Source organism: Aureobasidium melanogenum (assembly GCF_000721775.1).
Source record: "Aureobasidium melanogenum CBS 110374 unplaced genomic scaffold scaffold_22, whole genome shotgun sequence".
In the NCBI taxonomy this organism is placed as follows: domain Eukaryota; kingdom Fungi; phylum Ascomycota; class Dothideomycetes; order Dothideales; family Saccotheciaceae; genus Aureobasidium; species Aureobasidium melanogenum.
This window is the reverse complement of record NW_024470074.1, coordinates 54771-70102: the sequence shown is the minus strand read 5'-3', so window position 1 is coordinate 70102 and position 15332 is coordinate 54771. Positions and strand designations below refer to the sequence as shown.

At 51.4% G+C, this 15332-nt stretch overlaps 5 protein-coding genes across 5 annotated transcripts; 3 read left to right on the top strand and 2 right to left on the bottom strand.

Annotated features, from left to right (window-relative positions):
- Positions 1–269: 269 nt before the first annotated feature.
- M437DRAFT_77685 (uncharacterized protein) lies at positions 270–1751 on the bottom strand (the record flags this gene model as incomplete). Its single annotated transcript, XM_041026854.1, has 1 exon — positions 270–1751. The coding sequence occupies one exon, from the start codon at positions 1749–1751 to the stop codon at positions 270–272; it is 1482 nt and encodes a 493-aa protein (XP_040876934.1).
- A 2660-nt stretch (positions 1752–4411) lies between these two features.
- M437DRAFT_55484 (fork head transcription factor) lies at positions 4412–4720 on the top strand (the record flags this gene model as incomplete). The annotated part of the gene is made up of 1 exon (XM_041022882.1): positions 4412–4720. A coding segment is annotated over one exon (309 nt), but the record flags the coding sequence as incomplete, so codon positions are not given.
- A 1998-nt stretch (positions 4721–6718) lies between these two features.
- M437DRAFT_9817 (uncharacterized protein) lies at positions 6719–9310 on the top strand (the record flags this gene model as incomplete). Its single annotated transcript, XM_041029116.1, has 1 exon — positions 6719–9310. A coding segment is annotated over one exon (2592 nt), but the record flags the coding sequence as incomplete, so codon positions are not given.
- A 1671-nt stretch (positions 9311–10981) lies between these two features.
- M437DRAFT_68530 (uncharacterized protein) lies at positions 10982–11968 on the bottom strand (the record flags this gene model as incomplete). Its single annotated transcript, XM_041025123.1, has 1 exon — positions 10982–11968. The coding sequence occupies one exon, from the start codon at positions 11966–11968 to the stop codon at positions 10982–10984; it is 987 nt and encodes a 328-aa protein (XP_040876931.1).
- Positions 11969–13325: 1357 nt separating this feature from the next.
- On the top strand, positions 13326–15231 carry M437DRAFT_87095 (uncharacterized protein; the record flags this gene model as incomplete). The annotated part of the gene is made up of 3 exons (XM_041028583.1): positions 13326–14266; positions 14330–14799; positions 15065–15231. The coding sequence occupies 3 exons, from the start codon at positions 13326–13328 to the stop codon at positions 15229–15231; spliced, it is 1578 nt and encodes a 525-aa protein (XP_040876930.1).
- Between the last annotated feature and the right edge of the window lie 101 nt (positions 15232–15332).

The following is a 15332-nucleotide window of genomic DNA, read 5'->3' as shown; positions in this document are numbered from 1 at the left end:
ACATTTTCAACATATCTTAGCAAGCTGCACACTCTAACTTGGTGAGCTTCAAATTACATGGTTTTGGCTACTATGGCCAGGTTTCCCCACTCAAAAAGGATTGGTGCTTTTGCCGTACTTTCCAATGTGAAATCTAACGTGAGACGAATAAAGACGATATGCACGGGCAATGCGAGTGAGAAAGGCAGTGAACAAACAGCGAGAACAAACAAGTCTATAATTTCGAAACGCCATAAGACAACGCAGCCACCATTTCTTGCATTGGACAATCACGCCTTCTGTTGAGCCTCCATATCATGAGCCTGAGGACTGACCTGACTCCACGCCTTGCCCAAGTGCTCTTTAGTAGCTTCTCCTTTTCCAACTTTCTGTCCTTCGAATCCAGTCTCGCCCAAATACTCGCACTCGAACACGCCAGTCAACTTTACGCCATCATCCTCGAATTTGATGAATTGAGTGGCGTTTTCGGCCTCGACTGAGATTTCAGAGTCTGAAGTCTCACGACCTCGCCATTTGTATTGGAAAGTGCGGTTTTCAGCAGAGGGGAGTTGAGTAGACAGAAGATCGAAGGATGTGCGAGGAGTAGGATTGGATCTGACAGTGTCAGGGGACATGAAGCGGATGATGCCTTGATAGAGACCCAGGTTGAAAGTAGCCCAGAGCTGGTAGGTCCCCAGACGTGCTTTTTGGGCTTCTGTGAGTTCAGAGTCGGGGATGTTGTCGTCGGTAGTTGATGCAGGGTTCTCGTCGTCAGTGTCGTTGTCATTTTGGGGTCGGGTTGGTTCGAGGTGGATTGTAAGTGTCAAGTCTGGAGATGTCGAACCGAGTTGTTCGGCGATTGCTGCGCAGGAGATCTTCCAGAGTCCTGTTGGGTCGACTATGTCTTTTTCTGTTTGGGCTGATTGGGCTTGTTGTGATACCCAGCTTGCGATGCGATCATTCTCGGTGGTTTCCTCAGTAGCGGGTTGCTCTGTGCTTGTCTCTTGAGGCAGAGCACCTGACATGACTGGAGTAGTCTCCACGTCACCGGGATCTTTTCGGAAGACTGGTCTTGCGGGTACAGCTGAGCTTTTGAGGCTCCTGAGTTGCTTTGCAGCCTCGATATCCTCATTTGGAAGTGCTGTCTGCGCAGACTCATTGTTGCTGCCGGTCGTCTTTGATGTATGATCGATAGAAGGCAATTGCTCGCGAGCGTCCTCGGCTTGCTGGGCACCCGGCAGCATCATCTGAGCCACAGGGGCTCTTTGTTCGCGAAGAGAAGGATCAATCAAGTCAGCAGGATTCTTAGGCTCGTCAGCTCCAGCATCAGCTTCGCCATCGTTCTCATCCTCGGCCTCTTGAAGCTGTCTCTTGGCCTGGCGCTGGATGTCTCTGACTTTACCAGCGACAGCCATTCGCGAAGCAACTCGACCAAGCACAATCCAGCTCTCCACTGGTCCATCTTTTCGTGCTTGCGTATCGAACATCTCAACATGCAAACCCATGGCATCAGCCTTGGCCCACATGTCACGTCTCGTGGCTGGGCCGACTTTCAGAGCCAGAACATCTTCTCCATTTCCCAGAAACTCCTTCAACAGTCTGGTAGAATTGATCCAGGCTTTTGCTTCAGGAGTTTTTGCTGCATTCCATCTGACATCTTCGGCTTTGAGCTTGAGCCTTTCTCTGTCTGCAGCAGTGGTAACGACGCGCTTTTTCTTGGGGGCTCCATTTGCTCCGGCTGAACCAGCAGCGGCCTTATCCTGAGGGGCCATGCTATGTGTGCAAGGTCCAGGACTTGTGACGCGAAAAACCAAAACTCCTGATAAGATGCTTGGGTGTTGAAAATGTTGGTGTGCAAGTACGCGTTGTTGGTTCGGTGACCTTGGAGGTTCGTAGATGTTTGCCGTTTTTGCCAAGACAAGCTCGGCGTACTCGTATGATCTTCCGAGACCGACGACGATATCATCCGAGCCTGAATGCTCGTGAGAATACCTGTTCAGAGTGATGCGTGGCAAGCATGGTGTGTCGGAGTATCGCGATGGAGCAAGATCTCCATTGTGTTTCGCGATGCTCAATGAGGTGATTTTCTACAGAATATTAGGTAGCACCACATAGGGAGGTATGCACGTATGCACATTGTATTTTCCAGAACGACAACTCGAGCATTTAGCACCACCAAGACTCAAAAACACACCAAAATTGACAAAAAGGCACCCCGAACACATTCAAGATTACCATGCAACCACATACACATAAGAAAAGATAGCAATCCAGTGTTGAACACCTTGATTAACAGCGGCCAGGGTGATCAGGACAGCATCTGTAAACTCGAAAAAGAAGCTGCAAGCACAGTCACGTAGGCAACACACGGTGGCTTTGCTGACCAACCTGCATGTATATTGGCAGGATCAGATCCTATGTATCAGCACATTATTGGTTTCTGTACAGATGGCTGATTTAGGATGATGATGGGCGGTGTGGATGTATGAGGAGGCTTCAAAGGGATGATAGGCTAACGAACGGTGAAACAGTCACCGATTATTCTTGATACGACTCATACGTATGGGCACCACCGACCCGATGGTCTTTGAGACTTGTTGGACGCCTTTCAGAGACATTTTGCGAGTCTTATACCGACAAACGCAAAGATAATAATGGTTGAAATAGGTGTTTACTTTTGTCAACAAAGATTGTGTTTGTACCGAAGCGGGGAAAACAGTCAGCGTCATCAAGCAGTGGGTTGATCTCGGATGCGGATGCACAAGGGTGATTTTCGCAGGTACTCTTCAGACAACGAATGTTCAGCGGAGGTGATAGAAACGGATGCAACGTTGACCCTTTTACTGCCCCTATTCTCGATCAAGCTGTTAAAGACTTGGACTCGACTCTGCAGTATTTCGAGTGATTCAAGAGAGAGCTACAGGACAAAGCGATTGTCGGAGAACCTTTGTTGATCAAGCGCGTCAGTCAACAAAACAGCACGTCCATCGCTGACAGCGTCTCGAGGCCTGTTTGATCCAGACCCAACGAATCCACCCACCCCGAGCACTTTTGAGCAATAAACGTTACCAGCATCGACAGCACTCTCTCGAAAGAGACAGAGACTCAACGATCAAGCAGAAAACCATTGATATTAGCTGAGGTCGACGGGATCAGGCCTGCTCTCATCCCCACGCAAATTTGCGGAGGCAAACTCTTGGCCCGCTCTTGAGACGCGATCGCTTCCATCCACCAACTGCTTGCTTTTTCCCGTCACTCCGACATCACAGACGCGACCCAGCGACGTCTTTGTCAACACAACCTTACTTCTATTTCTGCAGCACGCATCACACAACACATCACCATGCCGCCGTCAAATCGGCGCACAAGACCTGCGCGCAAGGCCGCAGAAGTGGCCGCGGCAGCCACGGCTACCGCAGCCGACGTGTCTGACGCCGACACTCCCGAATCCATCGCTACACCCTCGCGCACCTCTCGCAAGAGAGCGCGTGCCAACGACGCCCCTACCTCTAATGGCCGCGCAGCTACGCGCAGAAAGGTCACGACCGCCCGCGCCAACGAACGCGAAGATACCGAAGGCACCGAAGCAAATGAACAATCCGACGCCGAAACAGAACCCTCGACCCCCTCCGAGGTCGATGTGATCTCCAAGCTCAAGGTCTCGGACAAGCAAGTGAACGCGACACACGACTTCTCCAACGACCTACTCGAGGGTAGAGAGCACGTGCCTGGCTATGGTAAAATCGCCGGTCGCAACTGGACATACATCATTCAAGGTGTCGAGATCAACATTGGTCGTCCCGAGTCACACGAGAAGGCCGAGACTCTCAACTCGCCTATCATCCAGTCAAACGACCCTTCGGCCAAGTCGAGAATCTCCATCGACCTTGGTCCTGATCGACAGGTGTCGCGTCTGCACGCAGTCATCTCATACGACAGTGAGCAGGAGAAGTGGTTTATCACTGTCAACGGCCGTAATGGCCTCAGAGTCGACACACAGCTCCTCAAGCGTGGCAACCGCGCTGCTTTGCGCTCCGGCTGTGTTATTGACATCAGTGGCACTCAGATGGCCTTCATCACCACCGCTCGCCATGAGGACGACGGCCCCGTTTTCGCCGATGCAATTGTCCGCCAGACCTACACATCCGAAGAAGAGGATCATGAAGCCGACGGCCGCAACGGCAATCCTCCGCCGAACCCATCTTCTCACATGCCCGGTCCTTCTTCATCAGTACGCCGCCCTGCCCACCCTTCGTCTAGCTTCCCCGATGGCAGCACGGGACACCGTGTACACCCTCACTCGTACGCAGGTCTGCAGTCACAGTCTTTCCCCATTCCGGGTACACCTATTCGCAACCACGGCATGAACATTCCTACATCGCAGCGTACTCGTCCATCTCCTCTTTCGACCGGAGGCTACTCTCGCGGTGTCATGCTCGAGTCGACCGAATCTATCGACTACTCTGCAGACAGCGCCAAAGATCTGAAGCCTCCTCACTCTTATGCTCAGCTGATTGGTATGGCTATTCTGTCCACTGGCGAACAGCAGATGACGCTTAACAATATCTACAAATGGATCATGGCCAACTACGCCTTCTACCGTTATAGCACTAGCGGCTGGCAGAACTCGATTCGCCACAACCTCAGTCTCAACAAGGCCTTCGAGAAGATCGCCCGTCGTACCGATGAGCCTGGCAAGGGTATGAAGTGGATGATTTCGCCTAAGGAACGTGACACCTTCCTCAGCCAGGGCATGAAGGGCTGCCGCAGACCCAACCCTCTGCCTTCTGGCATGATCGACCCGTCCAGCCCAGCACAACTGCAGCCGCCTTCTTCCGCCCACCAAAAGCTCAATGGCGCTGTTCACGCTGTTCCTAGTAAGACCGAGAAGAGCGACAGCCCTCCCATGCACACCTATCCATCCTCGTACCCGACCGCAACCGAGGCCTACACCCCTGATCGTGGCTCCCGACGCCCCGTTAAGTTCGATGAAAATGACCCAGAGCTTGTTTACCCTCCTTCGGCCAAGAGTACGCTTAATCACCTGACTGCTGTTGCCAATGCTGCCGGTTCTCCGCCCTCGCTTTACATAAACGATGATGGTCGCATTGGACCCCTTGACACACCCTTTCCAGTGCGCAGCAGCCAGAAGCTGGCGCCTCCTTCAACCCTTCAACGTCCTTCAGCATTCATGGAGTTCTCGTCGCCTGCACCATTCTGGAAGTTCGGCTCAACACCCTTGCGCCCACTTGCAGATATCAGTCCCTTGAAGGCAACACCGTTCTCGTCTTTCAAGCCTCTAGGAATGGGAGCTAACGTGAAGGTTCTGGACGAGGACGACAAGAGTGCCGTTGACAAGAAGAGCATCCTAGACGAGAAGGATGACGATATGCCTGCTATTCAATCTAGCTCACCTCCTCGGGCATCGGGTGTTCCCGATCGTATTGATGGCAGCCCAACTCGCAGCATTCCAAGGCCCGCAACAAGCCACAGTCGTTCAGCCAAGCTCGAATTCGACTCGGAGGAGCATATTGGCACTAGCATGCCTCCTGAGAGCAACGAGAGAACCTCCTTCGAGCGCGAATCTTCGCAGAAGAAAGAACAAAGCATCATGACAAATCCGTCATTCAATGCTCCTCAGCTGCAGCCTCCTCAGCAGCAACAGCCCGAATCCGAGCAGCAGCAAGAAGTTCAGCCAGGCCAGCAAGAGCAAGTGCAGACGCAACAGCAACGCGAGCAGTCAAATATGCCTGCACTCAACTCTATGCGTCCTCCAATGCAGGCTTTGGGTAATGGCACTAACCAGCAGCAAGCACCAGCTGCTCCAAACACTAGCAATATTCTCAACAGTCACGCTTATGCAACGAACAACATGAATGGAATGCAACAGAACATGGGCTCTCTGCGTTATGGAGCAGATACCGACGATGAAGCGGGTATTGATCTTGCCAAGTAAGAATTATCTCGACCAGAATCAGTGGCAACGAACTAACAGGTCTACAGGGGCTTCCAACCTATTGGCACCTTCCACAAGATTGGAGCAGCTAGGTTCGGCATGGGCATGGCAGGTCGTTAGATGCGACCCGAGCTACATGGCTGGCAGCAGGATCCAATGTACCCTACGGCCAGCAGTGGAAAACGTGTCGTGAAGAAAAAGCACACGCAGCTTTGAAGAAGTGATGAGATGGCAACGATGAGATGGAGGTACATAAGTAAAGGATAACGTGTGTCCAGGAGTTTACGGGAGGTTGGGTGATTCGAGTTTTGTTTTGTCGAAAGCACAAGATGGCGTTTTGGTAAGTCAAGGATCAGGGTTCTGTTCTGTTGGAGAACAGAAATATAGAAGGAGTAGCTCTGGAGCCATGATGTACGAAACTATGTTTTCCCTCGAGATACAGGCCTTTGGTGTTGGCTTGACTGACGGATGCTCTGGAAAATGACGCGGCAGAGGGTCCGACCGGTTCGCGCATCTTGCCAAGGAACAAACGGCCCAGCCACTTTAGGATTGGGACGGACGTGATTACGATATACGAAAGCGACATTGGGGAGTATCGTTTCCAGTCTTGTCGTTGATTGCATCTCGCGACGTGTCGTGTCCCATACGGCGTTGGGCAGCAATTTCTCTCGACAGTCTTCGTCTTCGAGAGCGCAGAGTGATCAGTTGAAGCACGCGGCGTTCTACACCGCACCGCAGGCTTCCACAGATCGACCCCAAGACTCACGCCATCTGTCAGCCAACATGAATGCGCTCCGCCAGAAATGCCGACCGAAACATCAGGTTTTGATCCTGAAGTGCTACCCAAAGTTACCCAAGAACCCGGCAGGCAGTGCGAGCGAGGCAAAGCCGAACGGCAGCGAACTCAGCTATCTTGTCTACTACGCGTCTAGTCGTAGGGCCAAACTCACAAAGGTTGGCAGTTTTCTGGAGAAGCGCACCGCCTCGGATGTCTACAAGGGCAGGATAGGAGCAGTCCACGTCACTTTGGGAATCTTGACCGCCTTCCTCAACTCGTCCAGCATCTCCTCAGTCGACACATTCCCCCTATTGGCCCCTCATGTCCTTACCATCCTGCAAGAAGTCCTGGGCCACTCCAACGATACCGGTCTGATTGAAGCATGTCTCCCTGTGTGGGACGCTTTCTGTCGTGATCAAGATTATGGCACGCTCGCCGCCGACGTTCAATACCGCCAGCAATTCGCCGATGTGGTCAAGAGATGGACAGCATACGCCGACAAGAAGACGAAGGAGGCCGGTGGTTCCAGCGATGCTCTCAAGCTACGCAAAGCTGGTCTCGAGGCATTGCGCAGTATCGCCAACGCCCAAGCTCTTGCTAGTGAGCCAGGTCGCCAGATCCCCGTCTTCCTGCCCGCCGTTCTACGCAACCTCTACTCGCAGGATGCCACATATCTCACCACACTCGACGAGCGATTGAATGAGCAAAAGCATGCTCAACAAGGATTGCGTCCCAGCATGCAGACAATCCGCAGTACAGCCACAAAAGAGGAAGGAGACCCGCGTGCTGCCGCAGGCACTGCCCAAGAAGCCGATCGCTATGCAGAGGAAGAGGCTGGTATACTGGCTATGCAATGCTTCAAGGCCTTGTTCGACGTCGACAATCGTGCCCAAGTCCGCATGGCAACCTCGAGTATGCTTGAATACATTTCACAACAAAACTCGGCTCACGCCTGGTCCGTTGCCCTGGTCAAGCTGGCATGCGAGTTCACTCCTGTCCAGGATCGCTTTGTTGTCTTGTTCACTGCTGTCGATGTTCTGATTCACAGCCCCATCATTGAGGATGCTCTACAGCAACAAATCGTCTTGGCTGTCATCATCGAGCAGATCCTTGGTTCTAACATCAACTTGATCGGATTGTCAGTCATGGACATCCTGCTTGGTTTGGTGCAGCACATCCTTTTGATTTTGCAGCTTGGCACCACTCTTCCCAACCTGAATGGTTCCAACGAAAAGCCAAAATCTCCTGTCATGGAAGTTGTCAAGACACCTTCTCCCATCAGAGTTGAGCTGCTTACTCACTTGCGTCAATGCATTGTCAATCTCGCAAAGCACGTCTACTACACGGATCAAATCTCAGACATGGTGTCGGCCCTTCTGCTCCGTTTGAAGCCTGCCTCTGCTGGCTCCAACATGCCTGCTGCTACCGCAAATGCTATCGAGGATCCCGCTGGTGCTTCCAACGACTCTGCCGCTAACAGTGGCTTGAAGGAAAGGCCTAACACCGACGGCTTCTTCTCATTTGACACTGCTCGAGAAGTTGCACTTGATTCTGTTAAGCGCATTCTCATTGTTGCCAACAGCAACGACCCCTCGGCCAACGAGTCGACCAAGAATCAGAATCCTGTTCCCATTGGAGTCTGGGAGGGGACTCAGTGGCTGCTGCGCGATTCGTACCGTCCAGTACGTGTGGCTTATGTAGACGCATTGTGCACATGGCTTGACCTTGAAACTCGTGCAACCGACTCGAAGATCGAGGAAAAGCCAACTTCCGAGAAGCAGAAACGGGACAATGTCAACGGTAACAACATGGCTCGCAGAGCTGTTTCTAATGCTTCAGCACGTGGGCGCGGCACAAGGAAGAGTCGTTCCTTCTTCCTGCAACTTCTCCATCTTGCCATCTACGAGGATGCTTTGCATCTTGCCGATCGCCCCGAGGCTGATCATGAGTTCCTGCTTTTGCACTACTTGCTTGCGTCCATGATTGCCAAACTCGGCGTCAATGCTGTTCGCTCTGGTCTTCCCATGATTTTCCGTTTGCAAGAAGACATTCAGGCTATTGAGAACCCCAAGGCCAAGGTTCGACTCGGCAGCTTGGTTCATGGTTATCTATGGGCAGTAGCTCACAAGTTCAACTTTGAGCACTCCGTTGTCGGCAACGAGGTTCAATCTGAAGTTGTTCGTAGACAGCAAGCTGGAATCTGGGTCCACGGTATTCAGGTTCCTGCTGTATCACTGGCGAGAATCGCAGAGGTGGCTGCATCCGCTCCTACACAGTTGACGGCGACTACTGTTGAGTCTCAAACTCTGAAGCCCTTCGACCACCGCGAACAATTCGTCGAGCGCATTTCCGATACCTACAGCGCAAGCGTTGCTTCACCTCCGGCTACACCAGGTAGCCCCGGACGCAGTTTCTCTTTGCCTACCTTGAACCTTGCTCCTAATGATTTCTTGGCCGCTCCCAACAGATCGAAGGCTGACCTTCCACAGTCCTGTGTTGATGAGCTCTCAGCAGTCTGGTCGAAGGAAGAGCTCCTCGCAACCGTCGCAGCTGCAGCACCCAAATCGACATCATTGAGTGGTTCACGTGCTGGCACTACGTCTGCACACCCATCAGGCACCAACCTTGTCGCCCTCGGTGATCATCGCCGTCTGCTTGGCGCTGCAAACACATTCCCATACCAGAGTCCTCGCAGCACTTCCGAGACTTTCGGCAATGGTGGAACCTCGAGATCTGGCCCCGCAAGAGCTGGTACCAGCCACTCGCAAGTCCGCAGTCGACTGGTTAGCCGAAGCCCTGCCGGCCGTCGTCCGAGTAATAGCACATCTGGCCATGGCGATGGTGCTAGCAGCGTCACTAACTCGGGAGCCATGCGTATTGAGGAGCTGAAGCGTGTCCTTGCTGGTCAGGCACCGCCTTCATCTGCTATGTCCATACGCCGTGCTGGCGCTGGCGACGACTCGAGTGAAAGCATGATGGACGTTGAAGATGGCGAAATCGAAGACGATGCTAGTGACTATAGTCCCCCACCTCATCGCCAGGCCACCCAAGATGCTGTTCAAGGCTCAAACAACACAATGCAACCACCGCCCGCACCTGCTCTCAGACTCAACAGTGGCGAGGTGGTTACCAACGGAACTCTCCCTTCAGCAGCGCCTACCTCTGAAAGAGGTCGCCAAGAAGCTCTAGTCAACAGACCAGCCAGCCGCAGAGTCGCCAGCAGAAGCTCTGCCCGAGGCTTTGGCGGTGCCGCCAGCACACACGGCAAGAAAGACCTCAGAGACTTGTTGTCTTCCATTGGTACCGAAGAAGAAGATGTTGCCGGTGGCGAGGGTGTCAGTAGAGCGCCATATTAGCATGTTGCTACTGGAGATTATATAATGGGAAGGAAAAAGGATAATGAAAGAAGTTGTTTTGGTTTTGGATACCCCCCCTACCGCACCGAGTGTGCCTTTTTTCTTGTAGCGAGATCTGGTCTTGAATAAGTATATAGTGTTTTTGTGTATTTTATGTTGATCAACTGTTTCTTGCTTTGTGCCGTGCTTTGCATCTTAATAAGGATGTTTGGCTCGCCGAATCATACCTCGTCCAGCCATTCTCCTCGGTATAACACGCCAGCCAGGGGATGAAAGTGTTCCATCCAGCCATCACCACACCTCATCTGGATATCCAAAGGCAGACATTGATCAACGACCAAGATTTGGGTCGTCAGACAATCAAGTTAATCTGGTCTAGTGGTTCAAAGACGCCTCAACTATATTATGATCACCGTTCGCACCGACTGGACAGGCTGCAGAGCACGTGGCTATCCGATTCAAGCCAGGGCATGGTAGAGTCATAACGTTGGCTTTAGGAGACGTGAGACTCGATTCTCACAGGCTACAGATTTTGTCTCTTGTGTATGTTTTGGTCTTGGTTAAATGGCCAGACGAGGGATAGTGAGATGTATATGCAGGTCGTGGTTCGTATCCCTTCGGTCATGTATGGCCCCGAAAGAGCCTTGGCTTTACGATGATCTGGCTGGCAAGGTACTTGGCTAAACATGTAGAGTTTCTTCTTCTGCACATGCTTTGCTAGAGGAATTGTGTTCACGATGGTGACGTTTGGACTATGCTCATGGCTAGAGATGATGGAATTAAAAAGTGTAGGGGAGAGATTTGTCTTTGTTCGTTCCTCTAAGCGACAGCGTTTAACAAGCAGATATGCAAACAGGCGTCGATGAGGGAAGCATGAATGAACACCTCACATACTGATATTGTATGGTTCGTCTATATAGGACACCCTGTTGGACTTGACTCAACGACCCCATATTCCAGCAGCTGACTATCCCTAGCCGCACCTCTCGAAGCCGCGAACAAGGGGTCGATTACATCCTGCTGTCTTCTAACATCGCACTTGTCTAGTCGGGGCCCGAAAACTTCCTCGAGTACTGAACGGAACGTAGTATCCTCCGTTGCTTCTCCAAAGAGAACAATATCCTGTACATGTTCGTGGCCCAAAACATTCTGAGGATACGGTGGTCTGGTGACGTCTTCCAAAGCGTGCTTCATCATGGCGTGTCTTTCTTCCTTGGAGAGCGGGCTGTCACTGCCGAGAGATCTGTTGTGGTAGGTCCGAAGATCGAACATCACATCACATACTTCTTCCATGAGAAAGGCTGAGAAGGCAGCACGATTGTAACTCAAAGCCACGAACAAGCGGTATGGAGTGTCATCTTCATTCAGGCCCTCAGGAAAGTCATATGACTCATCGCAATATCCTCTGACGTTGTATGTTCTAGCCGCAGCCTCTGCGGCCAGATAGTGGGAGCTGCTCATCTTCAAACCAAGGGCCGAAGATGCCGAGCTAATACTCGCTTTATAGATCTCTGATGTTCCAAGAAGCGCGGGATTGGTGATTTCGATGTGCCGAATTGGGGTCTCGAGGTAAGTTTCTGAGGATGCTTTTAGAGCTTTGAGCATCCAAAGGAGTGATTCGGCTTCTGGAGGCGGTGCGGGTGACTTCCTCGGCCACATTGAGGATACGTAATTGAGTGCTTTCTGTAGTCGAGTTGGCAAAACAAATGCGGGTGATTGATGGAGAGCATTCTTTGAGGGAGGAGCTTTGAAGTTGTTTTCGTGCTGCGACAATTCGTCGTTCAAATCTGATAATCGCCGCATGATCTCTTTGTAGGACGCTCCTCCTTCAATCTTGACAACGTCATGGACAGAGCCATTTGCGAAGTGTATACTAGCAGTACTATTTGCATGATACATCAGCCTCTGGTAGATTTCTGATTAGTGTGAGTTTTACCCGTAATCTAAATCGAGGTTGAATCCGACACCAGCTTCAAGACGGTACGCCGATATGGTCAGACCCAGGCAGAAGATGGCAAGTATGCACAAAGAACACCGCATTCTCGAGAATATTTCGGGATTGTGTACGTTTCCACTTGAGTGCTATATCTTGATTCGGCGCGAACAGTAATGATGAGCTATGATGATTATGGTGGTGGTAGTGATGAACGAGGAGAACGATGGATGCTGGAGCAAAAGTGTGCACAAAGTACGGAAGTTGCGTATTAATTATAGCGCAGTCCGTCCAAAGCAGGCACGTTAGTGCTCTTCTTGTGCAGGATGCCGCCTGGCAAGCGCTTCGACGGTGACACGCGCGCGCTTGAAGTGGAGCGAGGGAGGCGCCGCTGCCTTTGGAACGCCCCTCCTTGCCAACTTCATCCTTCACGACTTGTGCAATGTAGGGGCCAAGGAATTTCGCAGAAATCCTCATGATACGTACCGAGGATATTCGTTGATGAGTGTGAGGTAGTTGTCTTCTCCAACACAACAGATGCCGGAACCCTTGAGGACCAAGCGATGACTTTTTGACTGATTAAGTGACCGACAAATCGTCAACTTTGCAAGCAGAAAGGATATCATATCGCCTTGATTAGCTCCCAAAATCTTTGCTGCCGAATATCTGCGGACTACTCGCTACCACAGTCTCAATCAACGTCAAACAGTAGGCTGGCGTCTTGGCCCGCAAACGCATTCTAATGCTCTGCCTCTTTATCTGTTGGAGTCAGTTCGCCTGGGTGGACCTCTGAAGACACTTGGACCTATCAAGACACAGACTGGCATCCGATAGAAGGCTGGACCTTACAGATCTCCTTGGATGAGCCTCTAAATTAAGAACACTTGCGTCTTTTCATATCTGCAACCGCCTGTCCTAAGCGAGCTATTCGACGCCTTTCCAACTCTATAGGCCTGCATCCAACACCGCTTCCGACCAACGTTCCAAATTTAAATGGCAGCTATCAGATCCTCAATCCTTCGGCAGTTGTCTTTTCTTGTGTGTACAAGTGAGCGAGAATGACGCTCCGGCACATGGAGAGGCACTATCAAACTAGTTTGTTGTATCATGCAGCTGGTATGTTTCTGCCTCGTCGATGCCTTGGACGCACTGCATTTTAGACGCTTCGCACAACTGTTGGCGCTTAAATGTTTTCCAACCTCGGGGATTCGACTCAGGTAGGCATCCCGTGTGTCCATAGTGAATTGATATATCAGTTATAAGATGTAAGCACTTTCCTGTAATCATTAACAGCACCCCTCTCCAGAAATCGCTCTCTCTATCATGCGAAACATACTATCATCGCTCTGTCTATACTCGTTTGCAGTTGCATTTCCTCAGTCTTTTCTACCTCGAGACGACCTCCCAGATCCATGGGCTTCTGATCCCACGTCACCTCCGGCCAATATCTCCTTCCCCAGTGGCATTCCTTCGAACCCCTATCCTTCAGGTATCCCCGACCTTCCCGATCTATGTGATGGTAATAACCCAAATGACAACTGTTTCAATACACTGGCCAGCGGTTCAGGTGGATACCTATACTTCGACAAGAACTCTGGCTGCAGCGACAGTCAGAAGAGCATGATCCAGACCGCGGTTTGGGATGCCACTACACTTGCAAATTATGCATCCACATTTCCTGGGCCCAATATCCATGCTCAGCAATCCGGCCGCTTCTGGATGGGTGCTGGATACCAAGCACAAGCAAATAGAATATCTGGCAATTTCAAACGCGTAGCCGAGTTCAAGACCAGCAAGACCTCTAGTAGGGCTTACATTACTATGAGCTGTAAGGATCCCAAGAACAAGTGTTCTATGGATATGAGGGGCAAAACTATCGGAGGCTATGCTTGGTCGGTCAACGGGTGGTTCGGATGGTACAACTATATCGCATTTTGCCCTCCGTTCTTCACGCTGGACGACCTCGGCGAGAAGCTCAACTTAGTAGAACAGGGACTGGCAAGCGGCAATACCAAGTACGCGAGAGATATGAACTGGCTTGGAACTACCGGATCGTATTTCCTTCATGAGATGATGCACACTCGAATCGCAACTGGTGGTATCGAACCTGACATCCTTGACCAGCAATTGAAGACGGATCCCAAGGCTCACAGCAAACCGGTCTACGGCCCTGGACTAGTGGCTAGATTGGCTGCTAACGAGACTGATGCAAAGAGAGCCTCTTGCAATGCCGATAGCTACGCAATGCTCGCTAACAGCATGTGGTTAGTAATGCGCATTCTTTGACCAACAATTGAGAGATGATTTCTAATGCTAAAGGACCGTAGGTGGTGGGATACGACCGGATACTTTCCTGGGCTACCCAAGCCAAAGAAAGGAATAGACCAACCAGCGGATGATCCTGTTTCTGGAACCGAGGTCTCGGCAGACGATGATGATGACTTCCCAATCTCCCTTTGGGTCGACCTGGGAAATGTCACAACACCGCAAGATGCCAATTTCGACAGCTTATTCGCTGCTGAACTTCAAAGCTTCCAAGACACAGATGATGAGGACGCCGCCAATACCGATGCAGAGGCCTCAAGTGACCCAGTACCTGCGCCTACTACATCTGAGGCAGCTGCACCAGCAGAAGCAACCGCCCCTCCACCTCCGCCTCCACCTCCGCCGCCCCCAGCTGCCGACATCTGTGGTGATTGGTACAAGTTCCTCTTCGACCATTTTGAGATATACGGCCGCAACTTCGATGCAGACAAGTTTGGCACTGATGGCTCAGGTCTCAAGCATCAGATTAAAGGTCAGTAAAAATCACTTTCCTCTCCATGTAAACAAGTCTGCCAAAAGCGAATCACCGCGATACGCAATCTCCTCAAGAACGGAGTAGTGTCCACTGAAAGGCTGAAAACCTTCGCCTCGTCATGACACAATTCTGATTCGAGAGCACTCTGCATTTTCATGGCTGCATGAACCCCAGGTTGTGCATGCAGAAAGACGAGGAATTTCTCTCGTGTACCAAAACTCTTCCCTCTGCTCCTCAATTTTGCTGACTTTTTGTCCGATAGGCTGTGGAGATCTGACTTATTGGACATTCAAGACTCTTACAGACGATCCGCAAGGATATCAGTGGTATGCCAAGGGTGACTTGCCTGTTGGTACAAAGGCTTGTGTAGGTCGCGCCGTTGTGTCTGCCGGAGGTGCTTCACCTGATGGTTGTACGGGTGCTGGTTAATTTGCGCCTTTAATTCGAGAAACATCTTCTTGAGTCCGATAGCTTCGACGGGACTGTCCTGGAAAGATGGAAAGACGCTATGAGCCAGCAGACTTTGGTCG